Source organism: Hyperolius riggenbachi, chromosome 8 (assembly GCF_040937935.1).
Source record: "Hyperolius riggenbachi isolate aHypRig1 chromosome 8, aHypRig1.pri, whole genome shotgun sequence".
NCBI lineage: Eukaryota > Metazoa > Chordata > Amphibia > Anura > Hyperoliidae > Hyperolius > Hyperolius riggenbachi.
Genome location: NC_090653.1, coordinates 267,492,535 through 267,517,460, shown reverse-complemented (window position 1 = coordinate 267,517,460; position 24,926 = coordinate 267,492,535). Strand labels below are relative to the sequence as shown.

At 44.6% G+C, this 24,926-nt stretch overlaps 1 protein-coding gene across 1 annotated transcript in view; it reads left to right on the top strand.

Moving 5' to 3' along the window:
* The first annotated feature begins 3,458 nt into the window (after nt 1-3,458).
* The window catches only part of ATP6AP1 (ATPase H+ transporting accessory protein 1), a 74,815-nt gene continuing 53,347 nt past the window's right edge, over nt 3,459-24,926 (top strand). Inside the window, exon 1 of the mRNA XM_068248815.1 lies at nt 3,459-3,617. Within this exon, the coding sequence (XP_068104916.1) occupies nt 3,508-3,617 (110 nt within the window). The 5' untranslated portion in view covers nt 3,459-3,507. The remainder of the gene's footprint in view (nt 3,618-24,926) is intronic.

Genomic DNA, 24,926 nt, shown 5'->3' with positions numbered 1-24,926 from the left:
CGTAGCCGAAGCAGATTTTCGTGGTTGAAAATCTATTCACGGATTTTCGTGTCCGAGGCGGAATGCGTCAAAATGGTCGTGAATCCACGCGTAAGCGTGATCACGACCTGGCGGTGAGCACCACTGGTTTGCAGTTCTCAGAGAACGTGAAAAGCGGAAATTCGCCGGGAACTGTCTGCTGGCGAACTGTTCGGGCCATCTCTATTTGCCAAGTCTCCTACCAGAAGTGACTGTGGGAGTTTGGGCTGATGGAATGGTAACCCTCCTCCAGAAGCTGACAAATCCCCAGCCAGAAGCTGTGGTGTGATGATATTGCTGGAATCTCAGGGAACAATTGAAGTACAGTGGTGAGGTTTTTAGGAGGAGAAACAAAAGCAATACATATAAGCTTTAAAGGACAACTGTAGTGAGACATATATGGAGGCTGCCAAATTGATTTCCTTTTAAGAAATACAAGTTGCCTGGCAGCCCTGCTGGTCCATTTAGCTGTAGTAGTGTCCAAATCACACCAGAAACAAGCATGCAGCTAATCTTGTCAGATTTGACAGAAATATCAGAAACTGTTTTTTTTTCTAAATGCATTTTAATAGGAATAATTAAAAAAAATGGAAAAATCAGTTTTCAGCCATTATAGTTTTAAAATAAACCGTGTTAGGGCCTGTACACACTGGCTGCATTGCGCTGCGATTTTAGAATCACAAAGCATTCATGAAAATAAAGCAAATCGTAAGACACTGTACACAGTGGTGTGATGCAATTTTTTTTATTATTATTATTTTCATGAAGGCTTTGCAATTAAAAAAGGCATGCATTTTTAAATCACCATGCAACGCAGCCAATGTGTACAGGCCCTTACTGTGGATAAAGCCCACACATTTAATTTGCCCGTTTGTCCCGGTTATTACGGTTAAAATATGTCCCTAGTACAATGATGGCGACAATATTTTATTTGGAAATAAAGGTGTATTTTTTTTTCTGTTTTGCCTCGGTCACTAATTACAAACCCTTATTTGCAAAAAGTAACAGAAATATACTCTCATGACATTGATCACAGGTGCTTAGATCGCTGTGTTCCTATTCACTGATCTGTGTACTAATGGGCAGCGACCAGAACGCCTGAGGAAGCGTGCACAATGGTGACGTACGTATATGTACACCCCTGGAACGGTTCTCCCTCAGAGTGTAGATTTACCGTCATAAATTCTATAAGTGGTTAATGATACCATATTTTCTTCAGGTGCGGTCAGATTTTTATGATCAAATTGTACAGAAAAACCACACAAGATGTTGAGAAAATCAACATGAAATGATTCTATGGTCGATTGGAATACAGAATTCTGTTGTTGGATTTTACGATCGTATCTGAATAGAAAGTGCCCTAATTGACCTGCTTATGGTAACAATAATTCCTTCAGATTACTTGTGATCCCAAAAATCTGAGGGCTGGTTCACACGGGGGCGATTCTTCAGCGCTTTGCTGATCGCCGGCGATCAGAAAAGCGCTGCTACAATGTATCCCCATGGATACATTCACACTGCAGCGGTTGCGATTTCAATTAATCACAAACGCACTGCTTGCAGTGTTTTGGTAGCGATTGCTCTGTGATTCTCGTTCTATTAAACGTGAATCCTAAGCACAAATCGCGCTGAGTTGTGGCAAATTGCGAGATTTGGGCTGTCGAATCGCGATTGCGGATGCAATCCGCCCACTGTGAACCAGCCCTGATCTAATTATTGCTCCTGGGGAAAATATTGTACTGTTAATGGGCATATTAAGATGATATCAGTTGTAATTATACTGTCTGTTATTAGTAATGTTTATAACTTTAAATTGTCAGTAATACCAATGTGAATATCAATATTGATACTAATAAAACATTTCTGTAGGTGGTTATAATTGTAATTCCAAGCTGACCATTAATATTTGTAGTTCATAGCAACAATAGTAATAATAATGAAATAACTGGTATTTATTAGATTGTAGTTAGTCCTACAAATAGGGTTGCCAGGTGTCCGGTTTTAGGCCGCTGTGTCCTGTCCAAAAAGGCATGTTAAACCGGACAATTAAGATGTCCGGTTTTATGCCTTTTGCCACTTGCCGCCAGTAACTCCGAAACATCCGTTCATCAGCCGTTTCGGTGTCACAGAGATCATTCTGCCCGATTAGCAATAGGGATTCGGAAAGCACTACTGTGGATATGGCACCGCCCCTGTTTGTCATCACATCACAATACTGAGATCCGCCTCCAACATGGCGGCCTGTACGGCTCCGAAGTTGCGACATGGTGATGTACGACATGCCGCGCTAACTTGTGTGCGCATGCGCAGTGTCTGTAGTGAGGCTGTCTCCTGATGGTGGGAGCGGGGTTTTCCTGCAGTTTGTAATTCGGCAAAACTGTGCAGGACTCGTCACCAGCAGTATGGCGTTCAACTTCGGATCTGCTACAGGGGCCAGCACTAACCCAGGTAGGAAGATAGTGAGAGATGGGGACACAAAGCTCGGGGGGTGTTGTATAGAAGCAGCACGCTGTCACACATCATGCTTGTCAAACCTTATGTTACTGCTGTCTCTCAACACGATTACAGCAATTGAAATACAGTTTGATTATGAAGTCAGTGTAGCCCGTTTTGGGTAACAGGCCCGCCACCCGTCCGCCAGCGCTGCGCGACCGCTGATTCGCTGCCTGGCTGTCCGTCAAAGGCACAGCCAGCTTACGCGGCGTAAGTTACGCCAGCTTAAGTACCGCCCCCGAGCCCGCGCTTCCCGACGTTGCTACGTGTAATGCTTGTGCATTTACTGGTGAAAAGCGGTCTCTTATTATGTGCATTTACTGGTGAAAAGCGGTCTCTTATTATGTGCATTTACTGGTGAAAAGTGGTCTCTTATGTGCACTGGTGAGCACAGTTAGTGACATGGCTATGTACTCTGTAATGTGCTGCAGAAGATGTCAGTGCGATATAAATACTGTAAAAAACATTTTTTAAAAAGCCCATTGCTTAGACCCACTCTACATAAAAGTGCGCTTCTGACTCCGCCCCTAACTCCACCCCCTGTCCGGTTTTCTCCATCAGCCGACCTGGCAACCCTACCTACAAACACCAATATTTATTATACTGTCAATTCTAATACATTCAAATTGAATAATTTAATACGAAGTAAAATAATTCTAATAATATGAACCTGCTATTATTGCGTTACTATGAATATACATTTTTTTTTCAATTTATTTTACACTGTATTCCAGCTGCTGGGAATACCAAGCAGCGCGCTCGCGCATAGTTCACACAGTCGATGTGGTGACACTGCGCATGTCTACACCAGCTGTGCTAGTCCTTGTACATGCAAATTCATCAGCTAATCCCATCCCAACGTTTACGTCCCGCCTCCGTGCCGCTCCCATGCTGCGTGTGACTGACAGGCTGTATAGCCAATGAGCGCAGCCGGACCCGGTGTCACCTGATGCCTCACAGTCATGTGACAGACCTCAGTGGCTTAGAGGCAGGAAGATGGCGGCGTGGACGTATTTGTTGGGGTTGTTCTCCCTGTTGGTGGTCGGCGTGCCATGGCGAGTTACAGCTTTACAGCAACTGCCCGTCTTACTGTGGTCCAGCGAGAGGTGAGGGCTGGTGTGCACATCTGTATGCTGCGCCATTATACTTGGGTAGGGGTAGTAAAGATGAATGGGGGAGCAGTGCTAGGGAAGGAGATGTGTGATTATGAATGTACTGTGAATTAGGGACACTGGCTTGTTCTGTTAAGCACGAAATGAATGAGGAATAATGGGTCGGCTGAGAATTGTTTAATAAAAGGATATCCACGACTGTAATGCTGGGAATATATGATGCGTGAATGCAGCAGATAGATGAAATACATGAATGCAGCATATAGATGGGTCGATAGATAATTTCCAATATGTTTGATTGTTTTGCCGCTCGATTTCTGATATAAGTGAATGGAAAAAAGATAAGAAAAAATGAGCGGAAGATGAGAGATTGAGCGGAGAATTGAACTGCAGAAACACATCATAAATTCCCAGCATAATGCTGGGAATACATGATGTGTTGCTGCCGCTCAGGGCCGAGGCAGAGGCCGGAGAGGCTCCAGCCTCAGGGCGCAGTGTAGGAGGGGGCGCACAATTCATTCAGTTGTCATTCCCAATTGTGTTTGAAGCAGAAAGAAATAGGAAAAGGGGATACATGGCAGTGACTGCAAGTCAGATAACTAGAGATTAAGGTATTGGGGAGGTTGGGGGCCCTGGGGCGCCTCTTAGTCTAGTATCAATTAGTGTGTGACGGCTGGGGCGGAGGGATGGAGGGGCGCACTTTGGTGTCTCAGCCTTGGGTGCTGGAGGACCTTGTCCCAGCTCTGCTGCCGCTGATAGATGAGTTCGATAGATAATTTCCGACATGTCTGATCTCATGTTCGATCGTTTTGCCACTCGATTTCTGATAACAGTGAATGGAAAAAGATAAGGAAATGAGTGGAAGATTAGAGAATCGACTGCAGAATCGGGCAGAGAATTGAACGGCAGAAACGCATCGTGTATTCCCAGCATAAAAGTGGCCATACATCTGGTGATCTTGCGGCCGAACAGCTATCCGGTTTGATAATTATTGAATTGGCTAAAATTTGGTGCAGATGAAAGCATGCCCGGTTGGTTGATGATTTGGTATCGATCTGACATGCTGGGGAAATCTCATGCTGATGTGGTTGATCGGGTGCGCGGCGGTAACAGTGTGTGATGTCATGAGCAATGAAACCCATTGTCGCTGACTCTTACATGTTTTATGTACCACTCCTCTGGTGTTGTTGCATTACAATACTTTACCTGGCACACTGCCCCCAAGTATCCTTTGTGCTACTACATTGGGGACCCACCAGGGGGCATGTAAAACTTTTGAGGGGGGTTGGCAATGGTCAGGGGCAGGGGGCGGCATCAGGAGACTGATTCCTGAAAGATTTTTTGCTCTTTTAAAAACATTGATTATTGTCTGTGTAGATTGATCTGTCCTGGCAGGTTGGTTACAATGATAATTGGTGTTCGTCTATAGAACGATAACAAACGAACACTCGATTCAACTGATGTGTGTCTAGTTACGCTCTTTTTCTCTAGTTTACTTGAGGGGACCCAATATTTTCCTCAAATACAGAAAACTTTATAGGGAAATCCTGCTAACGTGGTTGAGTAAATAGTGCCCTTGAGAAATGTTTGGTTTTGGATAGGTTGTAGTAAACTAGGCCCACACTATTAAGCCAATTATATTGCTTTGCATTGCAGAGGGTGCTGTGTTGGGAGAACTGTTCCCTATGAGGTTTCCTGCTGGATCCCCGCAAGTAGACTAGTGCCCACACGGCTGAGTCTGCAGTTTAGCGCTTCTGCTAATGATCTGGTCGGTAGATTGTCATTGAGCTGTCATTGAATTCATATGTGCACACATGTCGGTCGTTTGTTGCAGACCAATTCATGCTCGTTTTATTATGACCGGGATTGAGCGTGTGTATGGAGTTTTTACAGGGAACACATGATGCAACTTCCCGCTCGATCGACTGGAATCGTGCAATTATTTCTGACATGTCCGATCCATGTCTGATCAAGAAAGGGATCGATTTTGAGAAGTTATCGGAAAATCCATCCCTTTATCGATCGGGAGCAGTTTGGACATGTACACAGGTTACAACTTCCTGTCCGATCACCTGGCGATCGAATGGGAAATTGCATTGTTCCCAGCGTTACTCAGTCATCAAATGCAGAGGGGGGGGATCTGTGGTCAGAAGTGCTGGTGTATTGGGGACACTGAGCTGTCGTGTTACCTGACCATCAGGTATATAGAGGGGAATGTATGAGAGTAATAATGTGGGTAGCAACGCTGTGTATGGGGGATACTGACCCACCTTCTGAGCCAACAGATGAGAGGAAGCAATATGTGATGGTGGGCATCTGTGTTATGTGTATGATGAACACTGAGCTGTACTGTTATGTTACCCAAAAATGATATACACTGGGGTGGGTGATGGCAATAATGGATGGGTAGCATTGTCGTATATGGGGTTCACCGACCTGTGTGGTTACCTAGCCAGGAAATATAGAGGAATGTTGTGTGATAATGAATATGGGCATTAGTGCTGTATATAAGAACACTGACCTGACCTGTCACCTAGCTGTCATTTACATAGAGGAGGGAGGCTGTATTTGGTAGTTATGATAGTGATTGCTATATTTGTCCTCCTCAGGAATAGTTGTTCTCTTCTGTACATTAGGAAACCTCATAGGGAAATTCTGTTAACGGGATTGGGTGGAAGGCACTCTCAAACTGCTAGGTTGTAATAAAGTAAACAATGTCCGCACTATTCAGCCAATCACAACACTTTGTGCTGTAGAGGGGCCTATGATTGGAGAACTGTTCTGAGGTGTCCTGCTGGTTCCCCTAAACTAGACTAGCGCTGACATGTCTTGCCACAGTAGTTGGATTTCTAGAAAGCATTGTTGAGAGGTTTCTGTATAAATTTTGAAGACAGTGGTCTAAGTTATAAGTGTAAAGAGGTGGTTTATTTATTTATTTATTTTTGTCAATGCAACAAGCCACATAAATTGCTTAAAAGCTAGCTAGTGTTGGATAACATCTAATTACAATAACAGCCTTGCCACCTGTCAGGTGACAAATGCCTTTGAAGGCTGTGGGGCTGCAGAAGAGTATGTCCTCAAAGCATATCCGAGTCCTGCACATTAGCCAGTGTTCTCTCCAGGCTCTTTTAGCCGGGTCCTCCACCCGGCTAGTTTTGGTGAGCACCCGACTGTCATTGGCTCACTTCCTCCTATGCTGTAAGCAGAGTTGTACAGCGAAGCACCAGCCCTGTATTCTTTCATCTCGCCCCACCTGGCTACTATTTCATGCCCAAGAACACAGTGTACCTGCCGGCCTCAGAGGGATCATTAATCACACGGGGAGTCCAATGCGGTCAGAGGCCCATCACACCTCACCATAAAGTCCATATAACAGCAACAATCCACAAGGACTCGACCCTCCAGGAGTGTAATACAGCAAAATATTTATTTTTATATACAGCGGTGTTACAGCACACTAAAAAGCACAACGTTTCGGGCAGAGGCCCTTTCTCAAGTGCTCAAGTACTCTGGTCACACGTTACAATTATATAGTAAATTTAAAATACACGCCACACCCAAATCAATTAGGGGGGCGGGCACATGCTTGCAATTACATTAACCCTTCAATAAACAGAGAGCGGCCAAAAAACTTACAAGAAGCATCTGAGGCTAAAATCTTCATTGAGGCCATACGGTGACTGAGTCCCCAGTTTTTCCATCCATCATGCCTCACGTTTTAATAGGGAGGCCTTGCGATCCTGGCCCTCATGGAACTGCACAACCTCCAAAACCAACCATCTCAGCTGACTCACCCTATGTCCAGCTTCCTTAAAATGTCTTGCTAAAGGGGGATCCCGATTCCTTTCCTCCTCCCCCCTTTTGGTAGTATTGGGGTTCTGTATGTTGCTCCTATGTTCGTTAAGCCGAGACTTTACTTCTCTCTTAGTTTGTCCTACGTAGGCCAGTCCGCAGGGACATTTGATGTAATATATCACCCCTTTAGTGTCGCATGTGGCATAATTTTTAAGGGGAATTGGGGTACCCTGTCGTGGATGTCTCACCTCTGCCCCCCTGATGATACCATTACAATTTTGACAGTGCAGACAGGGGAAGGTACCAACTCTTGGTGGTCCCAAAAACGTTTGTGTGGGCCCCCCTGTTCTTCCTATATCAGCACGGACCAAATGGTCCCTGATGGATTTCCCCTTCCTGTATACAAATCTAGGTGGATTCCTACAAATGGTGGATAACCTAAATTGCTTAAAAGCTAGCTAGTGTTGGATAACATCTAATTACAATAACAGCCTTGCCACCTGTCAGGTGACAAATGCCTTTGAAGGCTGTGGGGCTGCAGAAGAGTATGTCCTCAAAGCATATCCGAGTCCTGCACATTAGCCAGTGTTCTCTCCAGGCTCTTTTAGCCGGGTCCTCCACCCGGCTAGTTTTGGTGAGCACCCGACTGTCATTGGCTCACTTCCTCCTATGCTGTAAGCAGAGTTGTACAGCGAAGCACCAGCCCTGTATTCTTTCATCTCGCCCCACCTGGCTACTATTTCATGCCACCCGGCTGGAAAAAAATTCTGTGGAGAACACTGTTAGTCAAACAGTTTTTTTTTCGTTGAAGTGGCAGGGTATTCTCCCTTTGTTTTATTGGCCGGCTATGTCACATGATGCTAGCAGTGGGTTGGTGGCTATAAGAGTAGGCAACATCCTGGTGCAATGAGATGTTTCACCTCTAGTGACCACTAAAGTCCCAGCAGGAGGGAAGTTCTTGTGAGACTTTGTTCCTTTAAAGATTGCCCAATATTTTGTTCAGTAGTGCAATGTGTTGCCGTAGAATACAAAAGTTCCATTCCCACAGTTAACTTCCTCTGTTCTGTACCCAATGTCTTCAGATTGCAATGACAAGGAAGGTCAGAATAAATCTGCATCCTGTACTAATAACCATTAAGAATAAAGCAAAACCGATACTATGCAGCTTAAAGAGATTTTTTAACTCTTAATAGGACACAGGCATGTTCTGTGCACAAGTACGCAAAAAAAAAAATATGCATGCGTCATATGCTTACAATTTTATGCGTATGAACCCAGAAGCGTCAACCCTCATGTCCATAGACATATCATTTTTTTGCGTACTTTACGTATACGTCATGCGTCTGACATTTTGGAGCATGGGCTGCTCCTCTCTGACCATTGGTTGGCGTTCATACGGTCACTTGATGGGGATTGGTGCTCCTGGGTTGGAGCAGTTCCCCATCAGGTCCTTTTTGTAAGTGGGAGTGTTTTTGAAGGATTTTGAAAGTAGGCTCACAAGGGATTGGTTGGCAAAAGTGCATCCCGGTCAATTTTCATTGGCTCCTTAACGGAGCCACCACTATATAAGGCTGCTGTGAATATTATTCAGAGGGCTTGTGGACTTGATAAAGAGAGAGAGAGGGGCTCCTCTCGAAACGTCGTCACTGCTTGCCCTATGTTGTATTCGCCTATGCCTTAAAGAAAACTTGTATCTAAACTCACCTCGGGTGAGGGAAGCCTCCGGATCCTATCGAGGCTTCCCTGTCCTGTGTCCCACAGCTGTGCCCCTATGAACAGCGGGGATGTAAATATTTACCTTCCTGGCTCCAGTGTAGGCGTAGTATCGGCTCTCCGCTCGGAGATAGACGGAAATAGCCGATCGCTGTCGGTCCGCTCTACTGCTCAGGTGCAAGTCTCCTGCGCTTGCGTAGTAGAGCGAACCAGAGAGAGATCAGCTACTTGCGCCTATCTCCGTGCTGAGATGCGCAACAGCGCCACCCGCTGGAGCCAGGGAAGGTAAATATATCAAGCCTTGTCAGGCTTGTCCATCCAGGATTCTGGGACGCTTCAGGGGAGCCAGCGCTGGATTGCCTGCAGCTACAGGGATGGGGGAAGCCTCATTAGGACCATGAGGCTTCCCCCCCCCCCCCCCCCCCCCCCCCCCCCGGGACTTTTTTTATTTTTATTTTATTACAGAGACTCTTTAAATAAAAGATCTTAATACAAACTTGAACACTGTGCCGGGTTTCCTCTCTTCACATTCACTTAAATGGACAGCACTTAAAAGATGAGTGCCGCGGCCATTGTTTACTGCAGTTTAGACGACCGTGTGAACCGGCCGATAGAAGCTTGCATGTGGGGCACAGGGATAACAAACCCACTATAATACATTTTAAATATAGCTTCAAAGTGGACCTGAACTCTTGCACAGGACAGAAGAAAAACCTATAAAAATGCACCCTGAATGTACAGTATTTAGAGCGTTTAGCCCAGGGGTCTCAAACTCGCGGCCCGCGGGCCATTTGCGGCCCTCGATACAATATTTTGTGGCCCTCGCAGGCAAAATCTTCCTTATAGTTCGCCTTAGTGCTCCCAAGTAATCCGCCGCATCCCCGCCGCTAAACGAGGGCTGCAGAGCCCCCAAATCGCCCGGGGGGCATTCCGCCAGCATTTCCTGGAAGGGGCAGAGCTTTCAGCTTCCGCTCTGCCCCTCCTGACGTCAATCGCCGCCTCTCCCCGCCCCTCTCTGTGAAGGAAGAGTGAGTGGGGCGGGCAGAGGCGGCGATGCGCCGCGATTGTGAAATTCCTTATGCGGCCCAGCCTCATCCTGACTTTGCCTCCTGTGGCCCCCCAGGTAAATTGAGTTTGAGACCCCTGGTTTAGCCTGTCTAATTTCCCCCTCATCTGTGACTAATCACAAGTTGTAATTTGATCACTCAGCTGTGTCAGCTCACTGCCACGGCAGAGCAACTAATTGGTAAACACAGGATATTATCAATATGTCTGCTTCCATGAAAGCAGGAAGTAGCCACACTGAAGATTTTATTGCAGGCTTTTATATCTGCTGTAACAAAGAGATGTTGTTATGCTGTTGCTTTTTCTTTTAGAGCAGAGAGGAGTTCTGAGTTCAGGTCCATTCAAATGATACCTGTGTGTATTCACTGCTTGCATTCTTCCCTACTTGGCAACAGCATGGGAGTGGATTGTTCCAGTTTTATTTACTTATTTGTCTTTTAATTTGGACTTCCGGATTGCCTTGTAAATGCTTCCATTGTACATAGCAGGACGTAGTTTCCATATTGTACCTTGTTATTCCCTGCTTTGATGTGGAATGACTGTACTTGCAGAAGCCTCCTATCACATGTCCTGTTCATTTTCCAAGAACTGCAGCAAAATCCGTATAATGTGACTTTGTGTGAAGTTCTCCATTTAGTTTCCAGTGGTGACTCATTGGCTTCAATTCACTAAGACGTCTTCAGTCAAAATTTTCATGTTTGGTCATTTATGGTACCTCATGCGGTAATAGTTTGGTAATTTACCCGAAAAACTGCCTGCATGAAAATTCACTAAGATTTTTACCTCATGCAGCGTTTCATTCGGTATTAGTTGGATTATTGCAGTGCAGGGAAAATGGATGACAGATGTGATACAGATAACTATTTTAAATTATACTGACATGTAAAGTGCAAGTCCATGCTGCATAAAATTAACATTTAAATTTGTGTCGGCTCAAAACCATTGTGGAAGTAGCTAAACCTGGGATCAGGAACCTTTTTGGCTGAGAGAGCCATAAACGCCACATATTTTAAAATAGTAGCAGTAGGGTATTGTACCGTGTTAGCCATCAGTAAAAGCAAGAAGTTTTAAATCAGGATGATACCATTTATTGGCTAACTACAAATGAATAAGAATAAACAAGCTTTCGGCCTTGCAGCCTTCGTCAGGTTTACATCCTGTTAGTTTGCAAGCTGGTGGTACAGACAGCTATATACATGCAACATCAAAAGGGAAAACAGATATTTTTTTCAAGCATAAATACGTCATTAAAGAGGAGCTGTTAGGTATAAGGTCTCAGAGAAAATAAACACATATATCAGTAGCTAAAGATTGGCTGTACTTACATTACATATGCATTTCACTGTCCACGTTTGTACTTCACAGAATTTTTATATAGTATATGCAGAGATTGATGCTCCTGACAACTCATGGCAGGTTCCATGTTTTTCTGTCAAATGTGTCGTCATGTCCTGCCTGCTTCCTGATCACAGAAAAGCTCGTACTGAATAACACAGTGTGCAGTGAATATTAATGAGCCATGTGGCTAGGAACAATAGCTGACTCCTGCAGTGTACTCTGCCCGGAGATTTATCAGTGCTACACGCTGTACTGATTACAAGCTGCTGTAACGTCTCATTAGCAGCCGAGGGGAGGGCCCCAGAATGCTTTGCAGTATAGTATGCGGCTTGCGTCCTCTTAGGTCTAACAGCTTTTCTGATAAGCACACATCAAAGGTAAGAGAGATTTTTATCTTCACTAATGCCTTTTTGGCTTCCTTCTAAACTGTTTAACACAGGAGAATAGAGGTTTAAATTAGCTTCTGCAGCCTGACAGTTACTCTTTAAGATGCCTTAATACAAACAGACCATCTAAATGGGGTAAGATAAGGATCCTTGTTTACTCTATTGCTCACAGACCTGGTATTAGGATTGACCCAGAGGTATCGTAAATTCTTAGTTCACAAGTTCAGCTAGAGTGGCTGAGACAGTTCATATATCATCAATCTCATACCAATATAGAAAGTTGTTGTCCTTATTCAAACCCTTCTGCACAGCTTTGAACCAATTTATAAATTTTGTTTCTGCTATTAATCGGTCATTTGACGTTTTGAAGCCGCCCTTCAGGGCAGTGACACGAAGATCATCCATGCTGTCCGTTGGACCGAAAGTGTGTAGCAACTGGGAGTCCAGATTTGGTATCATTAATAGTGTGCCTGTGTCCATTCATATGTTTGCGCAGTGTTTGTCCAGTTTCTCCCACGTACATAACATTGGGGCATTTAGCACGCATGATCAGATATACCAGATTGGTGGACCCACAGGAAAATTTACCTTGTACTCTGTACTCCTGTTGTGAACCTGGTATCGTTACCCTGTCAGTGGAGTAAATGTGTCTGCAGGTCCCACATATTTTTGTCGGCAGGGTGATGTTCCGTTTTAAAAACCAATGTATTCGTGCGCTCACTCAATTATTGTCCCAGTATTAGTAGTATCATTAACCAGTCTATTACTTGACCAGCAAAAGAGTTCTCTGGATCGCAGCGTCAGTCACCAAGCATAAGATGTATTCCAATAAACTTCCACCACGACACTGCGCTCACAGCTTCAGAGTTGTCTTGTTCCAAAGTTGTCACTCAAACATACAAGGGAAAACAAAGAAACATAGCATAATACTGTTTGGACTTATATCTCCTTCCCAAACACCATGTGCTCTAAATAATTTTCTAGTGTGTCTCCTCCGGCATGCAGGGTCTCACAGGTCCTCACTATATAGCGTGGCCGCCAAATCACAGACAGCTATACACATCTAATGTTACCACCGGATGTCACAGTGCTCTTCCTGCTATCCATATATCCCAACCACCAGTACACGTGGACTCTCACCTAATCACATTGCCATCCACAATATAAGACAGCAAACTCGCTTATTGCATAGCCTCAACAGTCGTCTCCACGCAGATGGATCCACATCAGAGCAGATAGTTCATAGCACCTATCAAACTGAAAGGCCTCTCATAGCGTAAAACCGTATGTTTATTTAAAAAGTTAAAACAGAGTGCACTCACATGATCCGAAGTTTAACAAGCATAACATAAAATCAATGTCCTCCACGCCAGCTCTCTCCACACCCGTAGCTCCGCCCTACGCGTTTCGTGCATGCGCACTCATCAGGGGCTGGAGGTGTGTAGAGGGCCAGCATGTTATATCGTGTCCTGACATCTATTCTACTCCAATCGGCATGACTGCCCATCCCCAAGATGGCCGCTATCCAAATTCCGCCCTTACCCTGTGATTAAGCAATGACGCTACATCCCTTAGCCTATCATTCTATGCCACATCAGATTGGGCGGGGCTTTCAGCCGCCCAGGACGGACCGCCCACCGCTCACTCATGTCATAGCAGATCCGTATATTCGGACGGCGGACTCCGTCATTTGCAGCGCCCCGCCCACCAGCATCATGTCATGGCATATGGTTGGCACGCCCACCAGAATACTCCGCCTAGCTGATTGATCGCCCATCGTGAACACCAGCAGATTGGCTGGCAGGAAAGAGGTGTCCATACGCTACCATATTCATTACATCAGAGTTACACCACATAGGCCACTCCTCCAGCCCCCGGTGAGCCATCCACATAAATACCCCTCAGTTTTAATCATAATTACAGCATTAAAACATACACACTAGACAATGGCAGACTAACCATATCATCAACAATATTGACATTATTAGAAAAACATCCCCTGCAGTATATCACATTACGATCGGCCCAGACCCATACATTGGCAATTATCAATCACAGTGTTCGGAAAGATTAGCAATCATAACAACATGATCGCCACCCACCCGTTATCCCAAAAAAATATACGCAGGACCACCCTCCCCCACCCCATTCCCCAAAGAACCATCCACACTAATCCCAGCGAGATGCATGCCTGCCCCCCAAACAGGAGGAGAGGGGGGGCACACATGCATCTCGTCATCAGTCATTGGAAAGGAAGCAATTAAGGTCAAACTCAACATTGAGCCCCCCAGGTTGTAAAGATTTTAATTCATATATCCATCTCGATTCCATCCTAGACAATTCCCTCACCTTATTGCACCCCCGCCACTGAGCCCGCAATCTATCAATCCCACAAAAACTCATCCCCATCGGGTCGCACCCATGGTTTTCACCAAAGTGTTTGGATAAATTGTGTCCAATATTACCTTTTTTAATATTTCGTACGTGCTCCCCAATACGTTCTTTCAGCCTCCTCGTGGTCCTTCCACTGTATTGGTATCCACAAGGGCACCAGCACATATAGACAACATGACTCGTGTTACAGGTTATACAATCCCTGATTTTATATCCTTTCTTATTGACCTTTCCCACAAAGGCCTCTCCCCTCACTGATCGTGCCTCTCTGCACCCAACACAATCCCGGCAGGGGAAAAAACCCTTATTCCCCACCAGATCTCCCCTTTTGATCTTTGGTCCATCGATAAAACTTGGGACCAGGATTTGTTGCAGATTTTTAGCCCTTCTATACACAAACCGTGGTTGTGCCGGTATCACCTTACCCAAAACCCTGTCCGCTTTAAGCACATTCCAATGTTTCTTAAACACTTTTTCAACCTCATTATACCTACAGTTATAATCCAACATAATAGCATAATCATACTTACTATCCCAATTATTTCTTCCACCACCCCCCATCACCATGCCACCCCTGTCCTGCCTTTCAGTGGCATCCCGTATCTGCATCAGTGTTGTTCTGTCATATCCCTTCTCTACAAATCGCTCAATAAGCATGTCTGTTTGCTCCCTATAATCAGTCACCTCCGTGCAGTTTCGCCGAATTCTGTGCATCTGCCCCTTGGGTATATTCGTCAGCCATTTTTTGTGGTGGCAACTAGAATATGGAATGTATCCGTTCCTATCTGTTTTCTTGAAATGTGTTCTCATCTGCAATTTTTCCCCTTTCTTATATAGATCTAAATCCAAGAAGCAAATTCTATTCAGATCAAACTCCGCAGTGAGCCTAATCCCCCTCTGGTTGCAATTGAGCCACTGGATATAGTCTTCCAGCTGCTTTTGGCCTCCTCTCCAGATAATACACAGGTCGTCAATATACCGAAACCAGTGCTTCACTGGACTGCTCCTATCATCACGTAGTACACCCCGTTCCCATTCATCCATAAAAATATTCGCCAGGCTTGGAGCGAACTTCGCCCCCATCGCACATCCCGTAATCTGTCGGAAAAAATCCCCTGCATACCAAAAATAGTTATGGCGCAACACGAACTCCAATAATTCCAAGATGAATAGAATTTGCTCCCTCTTAAGAATCCCCTCACTCTCCAGGGCCTTTTTCACTGCACACATTCCTTGGTCATGTGGTATTATAGTGTACAATGACGCTACGTCAGCTGTCACTAAGATATCGGTTTCCTCTAGCACTAGCTTCTCCACCTCTTGCACCATCTGCTTTGTGTCTTTGATCAGATACGGGAGTCCACTCACCACAGGCTGTAAAAATCTATCAATGTATTCCCCAACCCTCTGATTTATTAGGCTCACTGCGGAGTTTGATCTGAATAGAATTTGCTTCTTGGATTTAGATCTATATAAGAAAGGGGAAAAATTGCAGATGAGAACACATTTCAAGAAAACAGATAGGAACGGATACATTCCATATTCTAGTTGCCACCACAAAAAATGGCTGACGAATATACCCAAGGGGCAGATGCACAGAATTCGGCGAAACTGCACGGAGGTGACTGATTATAGGGAGCAAACAGACATGCTTATTGAGCGATTTGTAGAGAAGGGATATGACAGAACACTGATGCAGATACGGGATGCCACTGAAAGGCAGGACAGGGGTGGCATGGTGATGGGGGGTGGTGGAAGAAATAATTGGGATAGTAAGTATGATTATGCTATTATGTTGGATTATAACTGTAGGTATAATGAGGTTGAAAAAGTGTTTAAGAAACATTGGAATGTGCTTAAAGCGGACAGGGTTTTGGGTAAGGTGATACCGGCACAACCACGGTTTGTGTATAGAAGGGCTAAAAATCTGCAACAAATCCTGGTCCCAAGTTTTATCGATGGACCAAAGATCAAAAGGGGAGATCTGGTGGGGAATAAGGGTTTTTTCCCCTGCCGGGATTGTGTTGGGTGCAGAGAGGCACGATCAGTGAGGGGAGAGGCCTTTGTGGGAAAGGTCAATAAGAAAGGATATAAAATCAGGGATTGTATAACCTGTAACGCGAGTCATGTTGTCTATATGTGCTGGTGCCCTTGTGGATACCAATACAGTGGAAGGACCACGAGGAGGCTGAAAGAACGTATTGGGGAGCACGTACGAAATATTAAAAAAGGTAATATTGGACACAATTTATCCAAACACTTTGGTGAAAACCATGGGTGCGACCCGATGGGGATGAGTTTTTGTGGGATTGATAGATTGCGGGCTCAGTGGCGGGGGTGCAATAAGGTGAGGGAATTGTCTAGGATGGAATCGAGATGGATATATGAATTAAAATCTTTACAACCTGGGGGGCTCAATGTTGAGTTTGACCTTAATTGCTTCCTTTCCAATGACTGATGACGAGATGCATGTGTGCCCCCCCTCTCCTCCTGTTTGGGGGGCAGGCATGCATCTCGCTGGGATTAGTGTGGATGGTTCTTTGGGGAATGGGGTGGGGGAGGGTGGTCCTGCGTATATTTTTTTGGGATAACGGGTGGGTGGCGATCATGTTGTTATTAAAATATAGAATAACTTGGCGCTCCTCACTATACTCCTAACTTTTCTTTCCTCACTTATCCTGGTTCGCTTCCTGCATACAGGTGTGTGTAACACCAACAGAGAAATTATTTATATAACACAAATAGCAGAGCGATCAACAGTTCTCATAAATTTCAACTTTCATTAAAATGTCCTTTTCAAAGTAAGCCTAATGCTTTTATACATAATTGTCCATCCACATTTCATGAAGATATATTCAACCTTGGGGAACTTCCTGCAGCAAGGTATCCTTAACCACTTTAACCATATACGCTCACCAAATCAAGTGGCCAATCCTCTCAGATTAGCAATTTAGCGTTTTTGGCCTTGCCAGCACAAATTCCCCCGATGACTCCACCGGTCCCTTCAGATAACCAGCTTTCAGCTCAGGGTGAGACAAAAAAAACAAAAGTACAATAGTGTGATACCGTCTATAAATGGGTTTCAAGTGTTTCCACCAGTGCACCCCTTTTCCACAACAGTGCTGCCCTGTGTGCCTCCACCAAAACAGATACACAGAGCGCTCACCAGATGCACTGGCCGACCCACAACAGACCAGCAAGGGAGCGTGTTGGTATGGATTAGCCTCCAATCTTTGGTATATAATATCTCCTAGGGCTCAAACAAAGTCGACCATAGCGTAATTCCGTTAAATTTTAATAAACTTTAAAAAGTAGTGCACTTACAATCTTCCAGTAAAACATGCGCATATAAAATCACAGTACAGGATCCTCCAGCGTCTCCTCAGCTCTCCAAGCTCCGCCCTACTAGTTTCGTCGATTGACTCATCAGGGGCTTGGCCAATCAGAGCTGAGGGACGCTTTAAGTAGTTTACACCCATGTCACAGAACCAGCTGCCTCAGCTGGATTCACTCGCTGCTAATGCTGCTATCATACCAAGCAGCCAATAGGATGGGCTATATGTGTTGAACTACATTGCCCACAAGCCTTAGCGACAGTTTTCGCATAAAATTAGTGTAAAAAATACTCACTCATCTATGTCTCTAAAGGTGCGGAATATGTCCTCCCGTCCGGGTGAGCGGTGATATTCCCCGCTCTGCTGTATATTACAGGCCTGTCGCACTTGCTCCTTCCTACTGTCTCCAAACTTCAAGCCCCAGAGTCCCCTTATGTGCGCCGACAGCCAATAGCATTCTAAGAACTACAGGACCCACAGTCCTCCTTGTTCCAGCGGCGGCCATTTTTAATTCCCAAAAACGGACTACAGGGGAGAAAAGAACTACAAAACCCATAAACCTCCTCGCTAGAGCGGCGGCCATTTTTCCCACAAAACGGACTACAAGGACAGTAAAGCCCTCTACGTTATAGTGAACGGCTAATTAAGGTGGCGAAAACGCCAACCTGGCAAGGGAATAATAGAGCATTGTGATACTGAGTATATATGAATAGCTTCAATAAACACTACTGCCTATTATTAAAGGGATCCCTAATTACAAGGACAGAGACAAACTAAAAAAATGATGATGTATTAAAATACAAAAATGAAAATAAAAATAAAAATGAAAATAAAAATGTCTTTGAAGGTCTAACTCTTATGAAGACCAGTGGATTGGCAATACCATCAACCGATGAGCTGCCCACACATCCTAGACCCTAACTCGCCACCCTACCCCCTAAAATTTGGGTTACCTAGTAACCTCAGTGTACCCTGTGGTGTGAACCTTATGTACTACCCCATCTCTGGCCATATGGCCTCAATGTAACCCTGCAATGTGCACCTCATATGCCACAGGTTCCCACCAACCGGACCGGTGGTGTAAACCATATCTCCTGTATAGCATAAAGGCAGCTCATGAATCCAACCTCAACAGTATACCCTCCCCTGCTTTTAAACAACTTAACCAGTCAAAGCACCATTCCCCCCCTGCCACATCTCCCAATGACACCCTAATCATCCGCGATGAAACAATTTATATCAAGTTCCACATTTAATCCACCAGGGGTGAGTGTCTTTAACTCATAAATCCATCTCGTCTCCATTTTGGAAATTTCCCTAATTTTATGACAACCCCTCCACCTAGCCGTTAGTTTTTGTAACCCACAGAAATTGAGAAATGCCGGATTTTTATTGTGCTTCTCTAAAAAATGTTTAGAGACGCTGTGCCCCCCAAAACCCCTCGCTATATTATTGACGTGCTCCCCAATCCTCCTTTTGAGGGTCCTTTTCGTGCGGCCCACATATTGCAGGCCGCACGGGCACCAGAGGAGGTAGACCACATATTTACTATTACAATGGATAAATTCCTTAATTTTGTGACTTCTCCCTGTGCGCAAAGAACTAACTTCCTGTTTTCTAATCCCCTGTGCTCTTTCACAACCAACACATTGATGACACGGGTAAAAACCCACAAACAAAGTAAGAGGAAAAAGAAAGAGGAGGACACCCAGAGATCTAGCGAACCCCAAAATAGGACTAGGGATTTGGAATGTGAGGCTGACACCCAGGATGTCCCATATGAGAAAGAGGGGACATATGGTGGGTCTGGGCCCCAATGGAATAGGGGAGCAGTCCCAAAGAGACCCATGAGAGGAGGTAGAGGTATGTATAACTCGCCCAGCAGAAGGGGGTTTAGACAAGATAAAGAAGATCAGTGGGAAATCCCCCGGTACAATAGAGGGAGAGGACCTAGAAGTAACAGGGGAGTGCAGATGGGAAGCTATAATGGGGAATACATGAATGAACCCTACCGGGGTTACCACTCAAGCCCACACAGGAGACCACCAGCAAAGGGGAGCTGGGAAGAAAAAGAACAAAGGGAATTACTGCCCACCTTCAACAGATATGAACCCTTGAAGCGGGAGGTGGATGAGGTCACCCACCATCATTTTTTAGGGAAAAGAAGGGGGGAGGAGGACAGATGGGAGGAAATGGATTACCAAATAAGGAATATACGCAAAAGAGATGTAGACGGGGAAGAAGAGGGGGGAGATCTAAAAAGAAGGAAATGAATGGAAAAGGTATTTTCAACATTAGTGGTATACCATTGACCAGAGGTGAACTTAATATGCTTGACAGAGGTTTGAAGTATGCACCCCAGCAAGGAGCAAACAAATTCAATGTGTATGTGGATACTCATAAGTTTATCCGTAAGATGAATATAAAAAAATATTTTTTAGCCAAAAAAGGACCTACAAGTAGAAGCAACAGGGGAGGTATTGATTCACAATTTGTACATACAAAATTGAAAAATCGTTCCACGTTTAATCCACCAGATATGTCAAAGGAAAGCACATTAGTAAGTTTTAAGAATATGGTACTTAAAGAAGTTGAACTGTTGAATATGATAAATAATAAAACTGAAGCACAGCTCATACGTGATCTTAGTGAGAAAAAGGAGATTCTGGTAAGGCCAGCTGATAAGGGGGGAGGGGTGGTTGTTATGCATCATGACCAATACACACAAGAGATGACAAAAATCCTCAGTGACAGCAGCACCTATAAAAAGCTTAAGGGGGACCCAACTAGTGAGTATATGGAAAAACTGAGGACAATTCTCAGGAGTGGGTTGGAAAAAGGAATTTTAAAGGACGCAGAGTTTAAATACCTCATGGTGGATGCTCCACGCATCCCGGTTATGTATATTAACCCTAAAATTCACAAAAGCCAAACCCACCCGCCTGGACAACCAATAGTCAGTGGGATAGGGTCACTGAACCAGAGGATTGGTGAGTATATCGACATCTTTTTACAGCCAGTGGTGGGAACCTTACCATATTTATTGAAGAATACCAAAGATTTCTTGAGAATAATCAATGGTATGGAAATAAAGGATGGTGATGTGCTGGTCACGGCAGACGTGACTGCGTTGTACACCATCATTCCGCATGAAAGGGCATTGGAAACTGTAAGGGAAGCTTTAACGGATTTCGGGCAGGTAGGTGAGGACCAAATTGGGTTCATTTTACAATTATTAGAATTTTGTTTATCACATAATTATTTTTGGTATGGCGGCACATTTTATGTGCAAGCTGTTGGATGTGCCATGGGGGCAAAGTTTGCTCCCAGTGTAGCAAATATTTTTATGGATCAGTGGGAGAGAAGGATTTTAAGGGCACAGGAGAGTAATCGAGTATCAAATTGGAAACGGTTCATTGATGACCTGTTTTGGGTCTGGAGTGGTGATATAGTGGAGCTAGAGAGATATATACAGTGGGCCAATAACAATGAGTGGGGTATTGAATTAACCATGAAATGTAGTCAAGAACAAATAGAATTCTTGGATGTGGTGGTTATGCACAAGGAGGGAAGAGTGGGAACGAAAACTTTTTTTAAACAAACTGATCGGAACTCCTATATCCCGACACAAAGCTGCCACCATCCTAATTGGATGCGTAACATCCCTAAAGGCCAACTGAGTAGGATACGTAGGAACTGTAGTACTGAAATAGATTATATCATGCAGGCTGAAATGCTCATTGAGCGTTTTGTGGAAAAGGGGTACAATAGGGATTACCTTGAAAAAATCTCCAATGAAGTTTTGAATACACAGAGAGAACATTATTTAGAGAACAAAAGAGAAGGACAAAATGGGTCCAATGCCTTTGAGTATGCGGTTTTGATGGATTACAACTCACAGTACAAGCAGGTTGAAAGGATTTTCAAGAGACATTGGAGTCTTTTGAGGAATGACCCTGTTCTGGGTAGGGCTCTACCAGAACAACCTAAGTTCATTTATAGGCGAGCAAGTAACTTACAGCAGAAATTGGTTAAAACATATGTGGATGGCCCTAAAATTAGGGATAGAACTGATGCTTGGGGGAATGTGGGTTTTTACCCGTGTCATCAATGTGTTGGTTGTGAAAGAGCACAGGGGATTAGAAAACAGGAAGTTAGTTCTTTGCGCACAGGGAGAAGTCACAAAATTAAGGAATTTATCCATTGTAATAGTAAATATGTGGTCTACCTCCTCTGGTGCCCGTGCGGCCTGCAATATGTGGGCCGCACGAAAAGGACCCTCAAAAGGAGGATTGGGGAGCACGTCAATAATATAGCGAGGGGTTTTGGGGGGCACAGCGTCTCTAAACATTTTTTAGAGAAGCACAATAAAAATCCGGCATTTCTCAATTTCTGTGGGTTACAAAAACTAACGGCTAGGTGGAGGGGTTGTCATAAAATTAGGGAAATTTCCAAAATGGAGACGAGATGGATTTATGAGTTAAAGACACTCACCCCTGGTGGATTAAATGTGGAACTTGATATAAATTGTTTCATCGCGGATGATTAGGGTGTCATTGGGAGATGTGGGAGGGGGGAATGGTGCTTTGACTGGTTAAGTTGTTTAAAAGCAGGGGAGGGTATACTGTTGAGGTTGGATTCATGAGCTGCCTTTATGCTATACAGGAGATATGGTTTACACCACCGGTCCGGTTGGTGGGAACCTGTGGCATATGAGGTGCACATTGCAGGGTTACATTGAGGCCATATGGCCAGAGATGGGGTAGTACATAAGGTTCACACCACAGGGTACACTGAGGTTACTAGGTAACCCAAATTTTAGGGGGTAGGGTGGCGAGTTAGGGTCTAGGATGTGTGGGCAGCTCATCGGTTGATGGTATTGCCAATCCACTGGTCTTCATAAGAGTTAGACCTTCAAAGACATTTTTATTTTCATTTTTATTTTTATTTTTATTTTCATTTTTGTATTTTAATACATCATCATTTTTTTAGTTTGTCTCTGTCCTTGTAATTAGGGATCCCTTTAATAATAGGCAGTAGTGTTTATTGAAGCTATTCATATATACTCAGTATCACAATGCTCTATTATTCCCTTGCCAGGTTGGCGTTTTCGCCACCTTAATTAGCCGTTCACTATAACGTAGAGGGCTTTACTGTCCTTGTAGTCCGTTTTGTGGGAAAAATGGCCGCCGCTCTAGCGAGGAGGTTTATGGGTTTTGTAGTTCTTTTCTCCCCTGTAGTCCGTTTTTGGGAATTAAAAATGGCCGCCGCTGGAACAAGGAGGACTGTGGGTCCTGTAGTTCTTAGAATGCTATTGGCTGTCGGCGCACATAAGGGGACTCTGGGGCTTGAAGTTTGGAGACAGTAGGAAGGAGCAAGTGCGACAGGCCTGTAATATACAGCAGAGCGGGGAATATCACCGCTCACCCGGACGGGAGGACATATTCCGCACCTTTAGAGACATAGATGAGTGAGTATTTTTTACACTAATTTTATGCGAAAACTGTCGCTAAGGCTTGTGGGCAATGTAGTTCAACACATATAGCCCATCCTATTGGCTGCTTGGTATGATAGCAGCATTAGCAGCGAGTGAATCCAGCTGAGGCAGCTGGTTCTGTGACATGGGTGTAAACTACTTAAAGCGTCCCTCAGCTCTGATTGGCCAAGCCCCTGATGAGTCAATCGACGAAACTAGTAGGGCGGAGCTTGGAGAGCTGAGGAGACGCTGGAGGATCCTGTACTGTGATTTTATATGCGCATGTTTTACTGGAAGACTGTAAGTGCACTACTTTTTAAAGTTTATTAAAATTTAACGGAATTACGCTATGGTCGACTTTGTTTGAGCCCTAGGAGATATTATATACCAAAGATTGGAGGCTAATCCATACCAACACGCTCCCTTGCTGGTCTGTTGTGGGTCGGCCAGTGCATCTGGTGAGCGCTCTGTGTATCTGTTTTGGTGGAGGCACACAGGGCAGCACTGTTGTGGAAAAGGGGTGCACTGGTGGAAACACTTGAAACCCATTTATAGACGGTATCACACTATTGTACTTTTGTTTTTTTTGTCTCACCCTGAGCTGAAAGCTGGTTATCTGAAGGGACCGGTGGAGTCATCGGGGGAATTTGTGCTGGCAAGGCCAAAAACGCTAAATTGCTAATCTGAGAGGATTGGCCACTTGATTTGGTGAGCGTATATGGTTAAAGTGGTTAAGGATACCTTGCTGCAGGAAGTTCCCCAAGGTTGAATATATCTTCATGAAATGTGGATGGACAATTATGTATAAAAGCATTAGGCTTACTTTGAAAAGGACATTTTAATGAAAGTTGAAATTTATGAGAACTGTCGATCATGTTGTTATGATTGCTAATCTTTCCGAACACTGTGATTGATAATTGCCAATGTATGGGTCTGGGCCGATCGTAATGTGATATACTGCAGGGGATGTTTTTCTAATAATGTCAATATTGTTGATGATATGGTTAGTCTGCCATTGTCTAGTGTGTATGTTTTAATGCTGTAATTTATGATTAAAACTGAGGGGTATTTATGTGGATGGCTCACCGGGGGCTGGAGGAGTGGCCTATGTGGTGTAACTCTGATGTAATGAATATGGTAGCGTATGGACACCTCTTTCCTGCCAGCCAATCTGCTGGTGTTCACGATGGGCGATCAATCAGCTAGGCGGAGTATTCTGGTGGGCGTGCCAACCATATGCCATGACATGATGCTGGTGGGCGGGGCGCTGCAAATGACGGAGTCCGCCGTCCGAATATACGGATCTGCTATGACATGAGTGAGCGGTGGGCGGTCCGTCCTGGGCGGCTGAAAGCCCCGCCCAATCTGATGTGGCATAGAATGATAGGCTAAGGGATGTAGCGTCATTGCTTAATCACAGGGTAAGGGCGGAATTTGGATAGCGGCCATCTTGGGGATGGGCAGTCATGCCGATTGGAGTAGAATAGATGTCAGGACACGATATAACATGCTGGCCCTCTACACACCTCCAGCCCCTGATGAGTGCGCATGCACGAAACGCGTAGGGCGGAGCTACGGGTGTGGAGAGAGCTGGCGTGGAGGACATTGATTTTATGTTATGCTTGTTAAACTTCGGATCATGTGAGTGCACTCTGTTTTAACTTTTTAAATAAACATACGGTTTTACGCTATGAGAGGCCTTTCAGTTTGATAGGTGCTATGAACTATCTGCTCTGATGTGGATCCATCTGCGGGGAGACGACTGTTGAGGCTATGCAATAAGCGAGTTTGCTGTCTTATA